Here is a 16,873-nt window from a genome sequence, read left to right as displayed (position 1 = left end):
TTAGCTATCCATCTCACTAGCTCCTCAGTTTCCTCCAACTACTACCGTCTTACATATTTGACGATAAACAAGACACGGGAACATAGAATATCGGTGTCTCTTCCTCTAAGGGCGTACCAGTTTTTACAGGTCCAGCACACAAGCTGTTTTCCTCCTTCATCAGCTGTGTTTGTTCATTTGTAAGCGCCTGGACCTGTTCTTGCTCACTGTCCATTGATCCTTTAAAAAAAAAAAAAGATTTATTTTTATTATTTTTTTATTATATGTGTGTATGCGTGTTTATGTGGTAATGTGCGTGTGAGTGCATGTGCCTTTGGAGACCATGGGATCCCCAGGGCTGGAGTTACAGGTGGTTTGGAGCCCCGGCATGGGTGCTGGGAACTGAACTCTCGCCCTCTGGAAGAGCAGCTCTGAACTGTGAGCCATCTCTCCAGCCCCTAGAAAGTCACTGACCTTACCCACTGCAAGCAAAGCCAGGGGTCTTTCTGTGTTGTGCCTTGGATTAGTGGTAAGATTGAATATTGAGAAAAAAATCTAAAAAATATTTTTCTGTTCGTCATCAGCTTGAAGCTAAAGCTATGAAGATAGTTATTATCAGAACTCATTTTCCTGTGTGTGTGTGTGTGTGTGTGTGTGTGTGTGTGTGTGTGGTGGTGGTGGTGCTAGAGCCTCATACATGCTGGACAATTTCCTCTACTACTGAGTTATATTCTCCACCAGAACTCAGATTTTGCGAGCTAGAAACACAACTCTGTGGTAGCATGCTTTTATAAGATGTACAAGGCCCCGAGCTCCATCCCTAGCACTGTAAGAACTCACATTTCTTGCAATTTGACCCCCACAACCCTAAGCCCACAGTACCCCAAATAACACACATTGTTAGGGAAGAATAAGACTGTTTCCTGGCAATCCTTTTTTTTTTTTTTTTTTTTTTTTTTGGTTTTTCAAGACAGGGTTTCTCTGTGTAGCCCTGGCTGTCCTGGAACTCACTCTGTAGACCAGGCTGGCCTTGAACTCAGAAATCGCCTGTCTCTGCTTCCCAAGTGCTAGGATTAAAGGCTTGCGCCACCACCGCCCGGCCTGGCAACCCTTTTTAGAAAGCAATGCCAACTCGACATCCTGCCCTGTGCTGAAAGACTTGTGTTGGAAAGATCCCTTCCCCCTACTCCTTCCTCTCCCAAAAGGTTCTGAATCAAACGGAGGACCACCGCCAGAGGGTTCTGCAGGCAGCTGCTAAGAACATCCGCGTCTGGTTCATCAAGGTGCGGAAGATGAAGGCTATCTACCACACCCTGAACCTGTGTAATATAGACGTGACCCAGAAGTGCCTGATTGCAGAAGTCTGGTGCCCTGTCACTGACCTGGACTCCATCCAGTTTGCACTTCGAAGAGGCACGGTGAGTCTCCAGCTAGCACTGAGCCTGGTGGGCAGGAGGCGAGCCTCCTACTAATCAATTTCGTATTTACGACACTTTGGTTTTCAGAGCTCTTTAATGTGTTCTTCTACCCTGAGAGTATACTCTGTCTGTTGTCTGGAGGACTGGCCTTATTTCACAGAGCGGAAACTGCAGCTCAGTAGTGTGAAGGGATTTGGTCATGGCTGTGATTCCTCAGGGCAGACCATGCTGGAGCATTAGCTTCCTGACTTGCTCTCTCTGTTGACTGCTCCTACTTGGTAGTTACAGCAGCCTACTTTCCAAGACACTGACCTCAGTAAGCCAGGAGGGTGTGTACATGCATATGTATGTATATATGCACATATATATGTGTGTAGGGAGTAGTTCTCACCCTTCCTAATGCTGTGGCCCTTTAATATAGTTTCTCATGTTGTGGTGATCCTCAGTCACAAAACTATTTTCATTGCTACTTCATAACTGTAATTTCACTACTGTATTGAGTGGTAATGTAAGTATCTGATATATAGGATATCTGATATAAGACCCCTGGGAAAGGGTGGTTCAAACCCCAAAAGAGGTCTTGACCCACAGGTTGAGAACCACTGATATAGAGGGAGGGTGGACTTGTTTCCAACGAATGTGACTAGAAAAAAAATGACAAGAAAAAGTGGAGTTTGGTGGAACAAGGGGTGTCACTCAACAGCAGAGAGTTGGCTTGGCATGTGTGAGTCCCTGGGCTCGGTCCCCAAAGCTGAAAAGAAAAAAGCAAACAATGAAAGGGTAATGTGTGATCAGGAGCCAGAACGGTATGATGGGTACATACATGGGAAACTGTACAGACAGGGCAGGGGAGGCAGCTGAGCTGGGAGATTGCTTGACTTGCATGTATAAAGCCCTGGTATTTTTGTTTGTATGTTTTGTTTGTAGGTTTCCCTATGTAGCCCCTGCTGTCTTGGCACTCACTCTGTAGACCAGGCTTGCCTTGAACTCAGAGCTCCACCTCCCCTCTGCCTCCTGAGCCCTGCCCGCCCTTGCTATCTGAAGCCCTGGTTTAATCTCCGGTGCTGCATAAGCCAAGGATGGTGGTGTATCCTTGTAATTCCAGTGATTGGGAAATAACAGCAAGGGAGATCAGGATTCAGGGTCATCCTTGGCTATCTCGTAAGTTTGAGACCAGCCTGGGCTACATGAGACCTTGTGTTAACAAACAAAACCTAAAACAAAAGGGACATCACTGCAGATAGTGCACAGTGTTAGGCGAGAGCAGGGTTTATAGTGGCTCAGTTGGAAGAGCAGCAGCTAACCATGCATCCAATAGACTGAACGCAGCTATGACTTCTCAAAGGTTACAGGATTTAAAACTTACTCTGGGAGGTTAGAGAGGCCATGAGTTATGTAGCTGCGATCAAAGCAGATTCAAAAGCATGATCAGCAGACCATAAAGAGCGGAGAAATACTGAGGGTTGGTGGCCAGTCCCGAGTCTACTGTGAGCATAGAGCCGTCACTAATGAGGGCTTTGGGCAGGACTTGGCAAAACCTGATGGATCTGTGAGACATTCTCAAGGGAAAATAGTGCATAACCTCTTTTTTTTTTTTTTTTTTTTTTTTTAAGTACAGGAACGAGAATTATTAAAAATGGTTCTTAGGCACCAAAGCTGTGTGTCCTAGTTGATTAAAGTTCATGGGAGGTGGAGCCCAGCAGGAGGAACTTCTTAATAGGAAGGATGGTAGGTTGAGCGGCAGTGACACTGAGGCCCTGTCTGTGAGAAAATATCAAGCAGACGATGGGGCTAAACTAAAGAGATCAGAGTGTTAGCAAGTGTGGCAGCACCTCCGGGGACCTCTCCAGGATCACCCGAGGTCCCCGGAGGTGGGAGTCCCCCAGAGCCCTGCAGTGTCCCTGGGTGGGCAGAGGAAGAGCTGGTGTGTGGTCAGTTGTTTCATGAGCATCTTAGCTGAACCACAGGCCTTCAGGAAGGAAGAGTGGGTGGGGAGCAGGGCAGAGCGTGTGTTTTGCTTTCTCTGGTCTTGAATTCTCCAATTCAAGGGATCCTTCCCCCCTAGCCTCCTGGATGTACTTACTTTTTTTTCACCATAATGATGCACTTTCTAAGAATCCATTAAAGTTGACTTTTTATTTTTATCTATTTATTTGCCTGCAGATATTCACTCTGTTTGCTTTATTTATTGCTGTTTTCAATTATTGAAACCATTTCTCACTCTTTAGCTCAAGCTGGCCTTGATGCCCAGGCCTCTTACCTCGGCCTTGTGGAGCACTGGGAATCACAGGCATATACCACCATGGCGGGCTCCAAGACTTACAGAAATCTTCTGTTGTCAATTTTAGATCTAGTCCCAGAAAAACATAAAATAATCTTAATTTTTCTTAGTTTAATTGGAATGTATGTATGTAAAAAAGATATATGTTTTATGTGTACAGCGTGAATGATAATATGTATGCACACCTGCATAGCCATGAGGACAACCTAATTCTGACATGTTGCTAATGTTCCCCAGGAACACAGTGGGTCCACTGTCCCCTCCATTCTGAACAGGATGCAGACAAACCAGACACCCCCGACATATAACAAAACCAACAAGTTCACACATGGCTTCCAGAACATAGTAGATGCTTATGGGATTGGCACTTACCGAGAGATTAACCCAGGTAAACACATTTGATCTTTACCCTTAGCAGGTGTGTCTGGTCATCCTCCTATTGGCAGCCTATGCCTTAGGATAGCTATGAGTGCAGCCCTGCACGACGCTGCAATTTATTTAATGTTTTAAGGGGTGTGTGTGTGGGTGTGTGCAGTTCTCTAGTACAAACTTTGAAAATGACAACATTATGTCACAGGGTCAAGAGACTGGACATGTTTGCTACTTCTTTTGGTTTTTTTTTTTTTTTAATACCTTAAACTGTTTTTGTTGTTGTGTTGTTTTGTTTTGACAAGGTCTCATTGTTTATCCCTGGCTGGCCTGGAACTCACTCTGTAGACCAGGTTGGCTTTAAGTCACAGAGATCTGCCTGCACCTGCTTCCTAGTGCTAGGATTAAAGGCATGTGCCACTGTGCCTGGCTAGTATTTCAGTTTTAGACTCTGCTAGACAGCTGTTTTAAAGACCTAAAGATGGCCAGGCTTTCTGTGAAACGCGCCCATCAGACATGAGCAGATCTGTCAGTGACTCACTAAGAGCTCCTCAGCGGGTGCTTGTGTGTCCTCAGTGCTACAAAATACCTGGCCTCTCAAAAGAGTGACATCACTGTGAATGGTGGCGCACACCTTTGATCTCAGCACTCAGGAGGCAGAGGCAGGCAGATCTCTTGAGTTCAAGGCCAGCCTGGTCTACAAAGCAAGTTCTAAACCAGACAGGTCTACACAGTGAAACCCTGTCTCAAAAAAACCTAACCAAACATACACTTGGCTTTGGGAGAGCTGCTTTAAACATGTTTTTTTTTTTTTTTTCAAGTTTTCTTTTATTTTAGAATGATTTCTTGGTTTTCCTATCCTGAGGCTAGACAGAAAACAGCAATAGGAACTGTTTTCTGCCCAAGTCAGGGGTCTCCTGTGTTCAGTTAATTGTTGATTCAAGGGTGTGAGCATTCATTTTTAGTCTGCAGCTCAGAAGTGGTTGCTGCACAGAGAGGCGACAGCTGGCCTAGCCCAGAGCAGAGTCCTGAGGCTGAGGAAAGGAAAGAGGACAACAGGCTAGTGTTGTCAGGGCTCTGTTTCCCCTTTCATCTTCTTAGTGTTAGGAGTTGGCTGTAACAGACAGCCGTCAGCTGCCCTGTGAGGGTGTGGATCTCACTGTGACAGATTTTCCTGAGAGAGGGTCTATTCATGCAGCATGCAGGAGTAAGCATCCCATGTCAGCCTCAGAGTACAGCCAGGAGTGAGGCATATGGGGCCTCGTGCCTTTACTCAGCCTCGTGTCTTTCCCTCTGGCTCCTTTGTAGCCCCGTACACCATCATCACCTTCCCCTTTCTGTTTGCTGTGATGTTCGGAGATTTTGGCCACGGCATTTTGATGACGCTGTTTGCTGTGTGGATGGTGTTGAGGGAGAGCCGGATCCTCTCCCAGAAGAACGAGAATGAGGTACTGTTCCAGTGACCCCTGCACTGGACTGGGTGGTGTGCTCTCTCCAGCATTTGTGATGAAAGTAATGATCAGAAGGTCCATGAAATTACAGAAAGGGAATAGAAAGTTGTTTAAATATTGAAGAAGCCATGTGCTGGGCCAGTGAATTTATTTTAGCATTTTTCTTATTTCATTTGTGGTTCTGGGGGTGATCCTTGGCTTCACTGGGGCTAGGCTAGTACTCTGTCATTGATCTGCTTCTCCGGCCATCTTAGCCTTATATTTTGGTTGGTAGCTGAAGCTTTCAGAGTCAGGATGGGGTGGGCTGCTGTGTGGTTGGTGTAAGTAGCATTGTCACAAGGGCCACTGCCACACTTCACTCTTGTAACCCATTTCCTCTGGCTCCCAGATGTTTAGCATGGTGTTCAGCGGCCGATACATCATTCTTCTGATGGGACTGTTCTCCATCTATACTGGACTCATCTACAATGACTGTTTTTCCAAGTCTCTGAATATCTTTGGGTCATCATGGAGTGTTCGGCCAATGTTCACTCTAGGGAACTGGACGTAAGTTGCGGAAGCCAAAAGCCAAAGCTAATTCCTTGTATGTTCAGATCTGACTGGTAGGACCAGCAGTAAACTAACACCCATCAGGAAGGAGTGGAAAATGTTTGGTTCAGAAGGATACACTGTCTCCTCGTATTTAGTCTGTGAAGGGCTTTATGATTTCCTCAGCAAATATCAAGGATCTGAGCCTATAAATTAATGTAATCTATCTACTTATTGGCTTGTATATTAAAAGCAAGTTACCTAAATACCCTACTTAGTTATGTATTAGTGCTTAATTTTTCTTTTTTTTTTTTTTTAAGATTTTTTTTCTATTTATATGAGTACACTGCAGCTAACTTCAGACACATCAGAAGAGTGCATTGATCAGACCCCATTACAGAGGGTTGTGAGCCACCATGTGGTTGCTGGGAATTAAACTCAGCAAAGAAGAGCAGTCAGTGCTCTTAACCGCGAGCCATCTCTCCAGCCCTTAATTTTTCTTTATGTTTGATTCCCTCTTGTTCTTAACTACTAATTCCTCTTGTTTTCTTTTTGTGTGCTCGTGTGTGTGTGTGTGTGTGTGTGTGTGTGTGCTTTGATTGTGTAGAGATGCATGTGTGTGTTGTAGAAGCCCAACGTTGTTGCTGGTTGTCTTTCTAACTGACATTCTCCTTACACATGGAGGGTCTCCTTACACATTCAGGGTCTCTTCCTGAACCTGTCTTGCCATTCAGCTAGGCTGGTTAGCTGGCTTGTTTGTTTCCACCTGACATAAGGGCTGCTACACCTGCCTGGCTTTTATGCAGGTTCTGGGGATCCAACTCTGGTCTCCATGCTTGTCAGGCAAGCACACTCCATTCTAGCCATCTCCCCCAGCCCCTAGTTCCTTCATTTTCACTGAGGAATAGAGATAGCTGTAGTTGTTTGGTTTGTGCTTGTTTTTTAGACTGAGTAGTTTCCTTTTCTCAATTAAAAATAAATGTGACTTTCTCTAACGAAATAGGGAAGAGACACTTCTGGGGAGTTCTGTTCTCCAGTTGAACCCAGCTATCCCCGGAGTTTTCGGTGGCCCGTACCCATTTGGCATTGATCCGGTAAGTGCGCCTCTTTCTGACATGCAGCTTTTCCCTAAAGATTGTTGCTTGTTTGAGTACTAAGAGTTGAAGCGAAGGCCTTGTATATGCTAGACAAATCTCTGTAGCTCTTAAGCTGTGGGCCAGCCCTCTGTTTTGTTTTGTTTCTTTTTAAGATAAATTCTCAGCAGGCTGTCTTTGAACTCACTCTCGCTCAAGCAGGACTTGAACTTTTTAATCTTCCTGCCTCAGCTTTGAAGTTTTTACCTGATCTTGAAATGAGAGGTTTAAAGTAGGGATAGCTAGAGCACACTCCTCAGCACTTGGGGAGCTGAAGTAGTGAGATCACCCCAAGTATGAGACTAGCTCAGGCTCTGTACAAACACCACCACCACAAAAAAAAAAAACAACAACAACAAAAAAACTCCCAACAACAAGAAACAAAACAAAAAACCAAACCTGACTTAAATACTAAAAATTAAAGCAGGAGCTGGGAGATGCCCAGTCAATCAAGTGCTTGTTGTACACATGTGAGGACCCAAGTTCAGATCCCAGCAGCCACATAATGGCTGCCGTGTGGGCGTGCACCTTTAATCCAAGCGATATGGCATAGAGACAGGCCGAGCCTGGGGGGGGTCATTAAGCAGGCAGTTGCTGAGCAAGTGAGTGGTGGGATCAGGGAGAGACCCTGCCTCATCAGCCTCTAGCCGCCATGTGCACACGTACACATAGACACACTCAAAGTATCCAAGTTTTTAAAAAATGTAAAGAAGTGCAGATATGTTAAAAAATTACAGATTTTTAAATGTGTCTATAAGGGCTTCTGTTCTTGTGGAAATTCAGTCGTATAATTACGGGAAACAAATAATGTTTCCTGTCACTGCTCCTCAGCGTCTAAGTGTCAAGGCAGCTTCTCTTTGGGTTGTGTTCTCCTGTTGGAACGTTTGGTTTTTATTTTTTGTCTTAGTGTGGATTGGACCTAGCATCGTCTCAGGCAGGCTGGGCAAGCCTCCTAGCCACTGCGTTATGTCTGCACACACTGTGTCTGAGTCACTTGCCTTAAGTTCATTTAAGAGGGAAAAAAAGACATTAAATGAATCTTGTGTGAAATTAGGACAGAATTTCCAACAATGTTTGCAATGAACCAAATATACTTGCGCAGTTTTATACTATGTACCTCTGCCAGAGCGCATGCGTGGGCAATAATCATAAAGTCAGACGATCGATCGATCGAGTCTGAGAAATGTTGGAGATGCTTTACATCAGACAATATCAAATTCTCAGTCAACATCTAACTCTTGAGTTTGTTTGTTTGTTTGTTTGTTTGTTTGAGACAGGGTCTCACATAGCCCAGGCTGTCTTCAGACTCATAATGTAGTGGAATGTGGCCTTGAACTTCCAATTCTCATGCCTCTACCTCCTAAGTGTTGGCATTACGGAGCTGTGCCACTATGCCTAGTCTAGGATTTAATTCTTTATCTAAAAATAAGCACATCTAACTCATTGCTGTATTAATTTGCTTTCTTCTTGAATAAATGATGAAATTATACCAAAATTGTTTTCAAAATAAGTTTATGATTCACTTTGCTTGAGTGTTTGATTGCCCAGCCTAGTTTATTTACCTATCTAACCAGGGTAGTGGTTTCTGTCTCACTTCTGAGACAGAAAGAGGTTAGAAAAAAAAAAATCTGTGAAACCTTCATTTAGGTAATGTGTCTTGATGGCTCCATAAGGGAAAGCAAAAGAACCCAGCAATGTAGCAAGAATTCTCACATGAGCCAGGCAGTGGCGATGCAGGCATTTAATCCCAGTGCTCAGGAAACAGGCAGGTGGATCTTTAAGTTCAAGGCCAGCCTGATCTATAGGACCAGGACAGCCAGGGCTACACAGAGAAACCCTGCCTTCAAAAAACAAAACAAAACTTCTTATGTGACAAGAGCTATGCCAGTGATACTTGTGGATTTGCCTTTATTTTTCTCTGTTCTGAGTATGGTGCTTTTCCTTGTCTGTGCATCACATGTATGTGGTACCTCAGGAGGCCAGACGTTAGACGCTCTAGGACCAGAGTTATAGATGGTTGTGAGTCACCCCGTGGGTTCTGGGAATTGAAACCAGGTCCCCTGGATGAACAACAGATATTACTAAACAACTGAGCCCTCGAGGCCAGCCTGGTCTACAGAGTGAGTTCCAGGACAGCCAGAGCTATTACAGAGAAACCCTGTCTCGAAAAACAAAATCAAATCAAATCAAATCAAATAAACTGATGGGAATGATCAAAGCTGACTGATAGGTACATAAACGTGTTTTAGTATCATCTTTATTTGAATAAATTGTTTCGACTTTTCAATAGAAAGGGTATTCTTTTTTTTTTTTTTTGGTTTTTCGAGACAGGGTTTCTCTGTGTAGCTCTGGCTGTCCTGGAACTCACTCTGTAGACCAGGCTGGCCTCAAACTCAGAAATCCACCTGCCTCTGCCTCCCAAGTGCTGGGATTAAAGGCGTGCGCCACCACCGCCCAGCAGAAAGGGTATTCTTTAGGCAGATGCATAGTGTTTTCCCACTTGAGAATTCTTTGTGTAGTACCTTCTAGTTTTCTGTCATTGTAACAGATTTGGAACATTGCAACCAACAAGCTGACTTTCCTCAACTCCTTCAAGATGAAGATGTCTGTTATTCTTGGGATCATCCACATGCTGTTTGGAGTCAGCCTGAGCCTTTTCAACCATATGTGAGTCCCTCTGTCCCTGTCATCATACATTAGTCAGGTAACACCTTTGCTTAAAGATAGCACACCTTTGGAAAAGAATCAGTAACTCAGGACTCCAGCCTATATTGTAAAGCAATCTGTATTATACAAACCTCATGGTCTTAAATGAAGCTTCATATTAGTTCCTTATCTGTTTATAGGTACAAAAGAAGACCTTTGAAAAAGGATGCAGCAATTTTCTTGTGATTTAGAGAATTCTTATTTAGAACTGTGTGTATGGGGTGGATATGTGCACATGTGTGCGGGTGCCCACAGAGGCCAGAGGCATCAGATCTCCTGGAGCTGGAGTTACAGATGGTAGTGAGCTGGCTGATGTGGGTGCTGGGATTTTGTACTTGGGTCATGTGCAGTAGCAGTAGGTGCTTTTAACTGATAAGCCATCTCTCCAACCCCATTTTTTCTTCTCGTACAAAATTACAAAGTGTGTCTCTATAGTTAGATCTTCCAGGCACTTCCTTAGAGAGTGGTGGAGGTGGGTCAGGAGCCATTCGAGGCCCAGAAGTTTGGAAGAGTAGTGTCTGTTGTCTCCAGTGCTCGGCCTGCTGCTTCAGTGTGATGCAGACAGAACTGAGGGAACAGTGCGTGGACAAACCTATCGAGCACTCCCGTCAGTGCAGGGAGCCATAGGCCTGGCGCTCTTCATGTCCTTTCTCTTTCCCTTCTTAGCTATTTCAAGAAGCCCCTGAACATCTACTTTGGCTTTATTCCTGAGATAATCTTCATGTCCTCGTTGTTTGGCTACCTGGTCATCCTTATCTTTTACAAGTGGACAGCCTACGATGCCCACTCGTCTAGGAATGCCCCAAGCCTCCTGATCCATTTCATAAACATGTTCCTCTTCTCCTACCCAGAGTCTGGTAATGGAATGCTGTATTCTGGACAGGTATGTCAGCCCTGAGGAGAGGTGTTGTAGGTGGCTACCCAGGTCACAAAGCCCCATGTAACTCTGACCTGAAAAAAAGCCTAAATTGTTCTGTAATGCCTGGTTTTTGGTTTGTACCCCCATATTGTATGAACTATATAGTACCATAGAGTCAAACCACTCCCCCTGTACCTCTTAGCTCGGGACAGTGCGATGATGATTCCATTCTCTAAAGGCTGAATTTGTGGGGCTCAGTGCCACAGGCCTGTAAGCTGAGCACTCAGCAGGCTGGGGTGGGAGCAGCCAGAGATCTAGGCAAGCCTGGGCTACCTAGTGAGGTACATAGTAAGAGCCTGTGTCAAACAATTAGAAGAGTAAAGGGGGCATAATTTAGAACTACCATTTGATAGGACAGTTACTGGGTTTGCCATGGTACCTCCTCGTTATTTAGAGAACACAGATAATACTCATAGACCAATAAGAATATATCGTTTGGGGGAAATCTGTGCTGTTGTTGGAAGCAGTCTGTCTGACTAGTGGGCTTTGCTGTCTCCTACTTTGCAGAAAGGAATTCAGTGCTTCCTCATAGTGGTGGCAATGCTCTGTGTCCCTTGGATGCTGCTGTTCAAGCCGCTGATCCTTCGCCATCAGTACCTGAGGAAGAAGCATTTGGTGAGTGTGTTTCTATGACTGAAGGTTACTGGATGTTTTCCTTGTTTAAGACGGAGGCAGCTCCTTAGGGGATGTAGTTAACTATGCACACATGCATGGACTTGGGTTACTTATGAGCATGACCACTGGGCCTGCCCATGTCAGAGAACGACATATTTGTTGCTCAGACAGACACCTGGATCGGAGAGAATAAATCATGTTTTTACCTTTCCTGGTCGTGACTTTTCTCACACTCTCCGCAGCAGGGTCCAGCCCTGGGCCCACCCGTCTAGATGCAGCATCAGTCAAAACAAGGGTAGAAGAGCTGCAGACAGCGGGCTCACTCTGATTTGCCTGGGCAGCCACAGGACTGACACAAAGACATTTTTCTTTTGAAATGAAACTGTGACACTTTCACCAACTGAAACACCTGGGAAAGGGTCTGATTTAAAGCACACTGATTTTTTTTCTTCTTCATTTAAGAAACAGCATATGCACGCAGATGTTTACTTAACATATGTGTGTATACCACTCTACACACATACACACAAAGTTAAGCTTGCCAAATGTTCCAGACTGCGTGTAATTTCTGGCTATCCAATAATGCTTACTTCCTGCATTGCCCGGGAAAACCCAAGAGATCTTGTTGCATGATCCCCATGGCTGTGAGATGATCCCTCCGTTGGAGAGCAGCTGAGTTACAAGACCCTCCTTCTCCCTTTTCTGACCATCTTCATCCTTTCATGTGCCCTCCATTCGTCTCTCCTCCCCCTCCCCATCCCTCTCTCGTTCTCTTCTCTCTTCTTTTCTCCCATTCACTATCAGGAAGGGCAACCCGTGGAGGCCCCAGTCACACCAACCCCGAGCCAACAGGGACTAGAGGCAGCACCGGCTGCAACAGTGAGTCACTTAACTCCGGCAAAGCAAAAATGTTTGTTTAAAGAGGTGGCAGACAGTGCAGCTGAATTCTTTTTTAATGCTTTTGAGAGTGTGGGACATGTGCTATCAAGAAGGGTGGCCTTGTTGCTCACTGAGACCATGACAGAGGAGCCGTCTACCTCTTGGGAATAGATCAGGTATCATCTTTACCATTGGCCTACTAAGTTTCTGTTTGGATGTGTAAGTACAGTCCTACCTTCTGGAGCCAAGTGGCCGCTGTATCCCCTCTTCGAGTCCTATCATCTTATTTCAAGACAGCACCTTTTGGGCTCATCCATGTTTTTGTCTGTATCCTGTGACCACGTGTGGGGTGGGTTTTCAGCATGGAGACAAGCAGGGCTCGAACTCTTTCATTGATGTCTCTTCTCTGTACTTGCAAGCCCTTCTTTAAGGGATACTTGTCCTTGTTTTAGGGGGTTCAGTCATGACTTGCCTTCTTCAGAGAAGGTCACAGAAGGCCTTGTGTGCTCAGCTGTTTTCCTGAGCCCCCCTGCATGCTGCACATCTGTCAGCCACCAGAGCCATCTGTCTAGACCTTCCCTTCTTCTATACTAACTTACAGTTCAGTGACAGCACTTCAAATGTCAGACATTTGACATCATTTCAGCAGAATCTTAGAAAGCACTGTGTCTGTGCAGCCCAACATCGGAGATTTTCAGTCTCGCTGGTCAGGATTGTTCTGTTAGCATGCACTGCTTTAAGGGAAACAATGCATGTTTATGCCAGATGAAACTTCAATCTTGCCATGTGAAATTATTTCCAAGTTGAGAATCTTACTGCCCAGCATTGATTTTCTTTCCACATCATTTTCTCGTTTGCTCGGCATTGCTCTTGATGCCTTTAAGTGTGGCTTCATCTTCCACACTGAGCTCCATAGTAACCCTCCTTGTCTGGAGGCTCTCACACTCGCGGTGTCTGCTTAGCCACTGATCTGTAGCTGAATCTATGGAGAGCAGCCCAACAGCGTCAGGATGACCACACTCCAAGAAGGACCCTGAACCCTTGAGCCCAGGGGCCGAGGCTGTGAGCACACATCTGCTCCTGCCCTGCTTCTGTCTCCTCGGTTGTCCTTGTAAGAGGCGTTGTCACAGCTCAGCATTTCCTTCCTGCCTTTGCTAATGTCTCTCATCTCTTTCCTGTAACTCTTGTTCCCTGAGCCTGCAGGGAACTCATTAGAGTCTGCCTGGGAGGTCTAACCTGTTCTCACCTCTTCTGCTGGCTAGGGAGATTTTAGGGAAATGGACTCTGCTTTGGAATTTTGAATTTGGAAGCTTTCTTCCTCTACCCTGTATAACCCAGGCCAAGATACAATGGCACCTCCCCTGTGCCCTTTATAATGCTTAGAGCCCTCCTTTAAAGGTAGTTAGGCGTCATGAGCCTGACCTGGAAGTGCTTAGTGATTCCCAGGGATCATTTGAGCCTGACCTGGAAGTGCTTAGTGCTTCCCAGATCTGAATCACCTAGTAAGCTTTGAGCATCGGTATTAAAGCAGATAAGAGGAAGAAAAAAAAAAAAAAAAGCAAAGTGGCCCATAATTCCATGCATGACCCCGACTGAACAGGGAGAAGGGGAGGGAGAGAAAGCAAGCAAGCAATAGGTACATTTTGGCTGGAGAACTCTTGTACTAACTAAGAAGCCTCAGTGCTCCAGGGCATTGCTATCAGGTGGAGGCTTTGCGTTTAGCACATGTCTGTCGTCTGTGGAGACATGTGTAAACATATGTGTACACCTAGAAGGAGAGAGATGTCTCAGGACCTGTTTTAAACTGACGCAATCTTCTGCCTCTCAGTGTTTCTCAATAGAGTTGTTTTCTTAGAGGTTGCCAGTCTTTTTATGGTACCTAACATTGCCTAGAATCCGCTGGATATGCCACGATCACTATTGAAGATGCGTACGGTAATTGTTCCAGTTTTTTGCTATTATAAACAATGATGCAGAGAGTATCCTCATGCATATGTGTCCTACTGGATTTTGTAGATGTAGATGTCTTGGCATTGGGACTGTTGAATCTCCAAGGGTCAGTGCGTTTTGTATTTTGGTGTACCCATCACAGTGAGTGTATCATTTCTCAGCGGTGCTTTCCTGCACCCTTCCCCAGACATACTGAGTCTATACTTTCTGGGGATAGCATATGAGAATCTATTGAGAGTGTAGCTTCCAGCTGGGTGTAGTAGCACATGCCTTAGTCCCGAGCAGAGGCAGGCAGATCTGAGTTCAAGGACAGCCAGGGCTACACAGAAAAACCCTGTCTCAAAAAACAACAATAACAACAACAAGGCAGCTTCCATAGAGTTCCTCCTGTGTCCTTTTCTATGAGCCTTGTAGGACTGCTGCTACAAGAAAAGGAGAATCTACCACATAAACCCTGGGGTCTGAACTGGCCAGTGAGTCGTAGTAAAAGAGGTCCCCAAAAGTTGAACCTCGGGAGGGGAGCCCAGGGATGTTCCCAGCCCTACTTCCACGTTGTTCAAGCTTACTGGAGCAGCCACACTGCAGGGAGGCAGTCCTCCAGCTTTGTGTTGAGAGAACCCATAGGAAGTGGTCCAGGGACTGCTTCCTAAGTCCCTTTCACTCTGCCAGAACCCTCTGATGAAAAGGGGTCTCTTCCTTACTTTACGGTTTTTAAAACTCAGAATTCTTTAGTCACAAATGAATGTCTGTTAGGATGTTGTGATGTTTTGTTTTTTCTTCCAAGACCTTGGGAATCTCTTTGTTCCTAGACAGGCCTGATATATTTCTGGTGGATGTTGCTGGAACCCTTGAGCTCCTGTTGAAAGTCTGTCAGAGCAGGGTATAGTCATCGTGTCACCCACTGCCCTCCCTACCCCCACACCGCACTCGGAAAGTCTCATCTTCAGTTTCAGCAATGCTTGGGCCCTCTCAGACTTTACAGATTGCTGTGCTCACTGTGAGGGAGTGTTCATGTTGAGCTTCTCACTCACACAGAACTCTGTTAGTATTAACCAAGGCAAGGTTGCTTTGTCTTGGTGTCACCAGAGGAGGTGGTAAAAGGCAGGCTGTCATTTGTGGGGTCCAGAGTGGTGGTGGTGGCTGGGGTGGGAGAGTTACTTGTTTTTACATAGCTTGTCCCTTTGGTGGCCGTTGCTTCTGTTGATAGGATGTATGCCTTTCTGAGGATCGTATGTACTAACCATCGCCCTTCCCCACCTCACAGAGTGCCACATTAAAGCCCAGGCAAATACTGCTCTTTCTGTTCGTCTGTGTAGGGAACTCTCAACTTTGGTGGGATCAGGGTGGGCAACGGACCGACAGAGGAGGATGCTGAAATTATTCAGCATGACCAGCTCTCCACCCATTCAGAGGACGCAGAAGAGGTAAGAGCCGGTGGCGTGGGCTTCCTCTCCTTACCTTGGGCAGGTCTAGTCTTGTTTTCTACAAGGCTTACTCAATCATCAACTTGAAAAATAAAACTACTAATGATAGGCCACTGTCAGGCCTTTTTAGGATGCCACGGCTTGCCCTGTGGGGCCTGCTCTAATCTGTGGCCACAGAGCCCACACAGCTTTGCTCTGCTCTGCTCTTCTTGAGTTCCTCGGGTCTGTGGTGCACTGCATGTGACCTCGGTTGCTAACTGCTCTCCACCCAGGCAGCGCCTAGCATCTCACCTCTTGGTAACCAGAAGCATGGGAGTCTTCAGGATAGCTTCTTCATCCTCCGATCCCAAGAGCCCGCAGCCACACTGCCTCGCAGCTAGCTGTATTCAGTGCTTCTTTTTGAGCCTGCCCCATCCATGTGTTCTTGATCCAGGGGTTTTTGTTTGTTTTTCAAGAGCTTTTAAATTTTGCTATCTGTCTTCTTTTTAGATTGAGAGGAACCAGGCCAGGCTAGCTTTTCTTTTTGACCCTACTTCCAGTTTCAGCTATTTAAAATTCATTCTCCTTGCTCGAGCATTCGTGGTGTAATGCCTGCAAACTGAACTAGTAACTCTCACCTATTCAATATATAAATATATTTTAAGCAAATAAAATAGCAGCGAGCAAGGGACCTAGGCTGTTTTTGGTCTAGCCACTCTAACTATAATTTTGGTTTTTTTAATGTGTGGGTTTTTTTTTTTTTTTTTAATTGCAAGAGTTGGGGTGCCTTTAAAAAAATCCATATCTTAATTCTGTGATTTCCTTTTATGTGTATGCTAAGGAAGAGTGCCTTTGACACACTATCCCCGTTAACCATCCTCCCCCCAAATAGTCAGAAATGCTTATAGCTTGTGACCTTGTGTGTGGCACGGCTTCCCACTAAGTGTGAATTTGTGTTTTCAAGCCTACCGAGGACGAAGTGGTAAGACTCGAGCCTTCATGTCTATCTGGGGCTTCTCTCTTCCCATCCTTGTGCTCACTCTGTCCACCCCTCTGCACCCTGGGGCCACACACATGACGCCGTGCATCCCGCATCTCACTGGCCATGTCTAACCAATTTGTGAGCCTGCATTCCGAAACCAACTCATCTCCATTAACTGCATCCGTGTTGGTCACCTCTGTCCTTGTGTTGTTGACTGCTGATCTAATACCTCTGAAACTGGCTTGGAAGGAGCTGCAAGT

The 16,873-nt window shown here is 45.5% G+C and overlaps 1 protein-coding gene across 7 annotated transcripts in view; it reads left to right on the top strand.

Moving 5' to 3' along the window:
- Atp6v0a1 (ATPase H+ transporting V0 subunit a1) overlaps nucleotides 1-16,873 on the top strand; it is a 55,585-nt gene that overhangs the window by 25,029 nt on the left and 13,683 nt on the right. For 2 of the 7 annotated variants that reach the window (XM_076935789.1, XM_034506630.2), the window contains exons 10-20: nucleotides 1,185-1,397; nucleotides 3,916-4,066; nucleotides 5,356-5,495; nucleotides 5,887-6,044; nucleotides 7,030-7,120; nucleotides 9,708-9,826; nucleotides 10,532-10,748; nucleotides 11,292-11,399; nucleotides 12,204-12,278; nucleotides 15,545-15,652; nucleotides 16,596-16,613. In XM_076935789.1, coding sequence (XP_076791904.1) covers nucleotides 1,185-1,397; nucleotides 3,916-4,066; nucleotides 5,356-5,495; nucleotides 5,887-6,044; nucleotides 7,030-7,120; nucleotides 9,708-9,826; nucleotides 10,532-10,748; nucleotides 11,292-11,399; nucleotides 12,204-12,278; nucleotides 15,545-15,652; nucleotides 16,596-16,613 — 1,398 coding nt within the window. The remainder of the gene's footprint in view (nucleotides 1-1,184; nucleotides 1,398-3,915; nucleotides 4,067-5,355; nucleotides 5,496-5,886; nucleotides 6,045-7,029; nucleotides 7,121-9,707; nucleotides 9,827-10,531; nucleotides 10,749-11,291; nucleotides 11,400-12,203; nucleotides 12,279-15,544; nucleotides 15,653-16,595; nucleotides 16,614-16,873) is intronic. The other 5 variants (XM_034506625.2, XM_034506628.2, XM_034506627.2 and 2 more) reach the window with 3 other exon arrangements.

The sequence above is a fragment of the Arvicanthis niloticus genome, chromosome 6 (genome assembly GCF_011762505.2).
Source record: "Arvicanthis niloticus isolate mArvNil1 chromosome 6, mArvNil1.pat.X, whole genome shotgun sequence".
Lineage (NCBI taxonomy): Eukaryota > Metazoa > Chordata > Mammalia > Rodentia > Muridae > Arvicanthis > Arvicanthis niloticus.
This window is presented reverse-complemented; position numbering and strand designations above follow the sequence as displayed.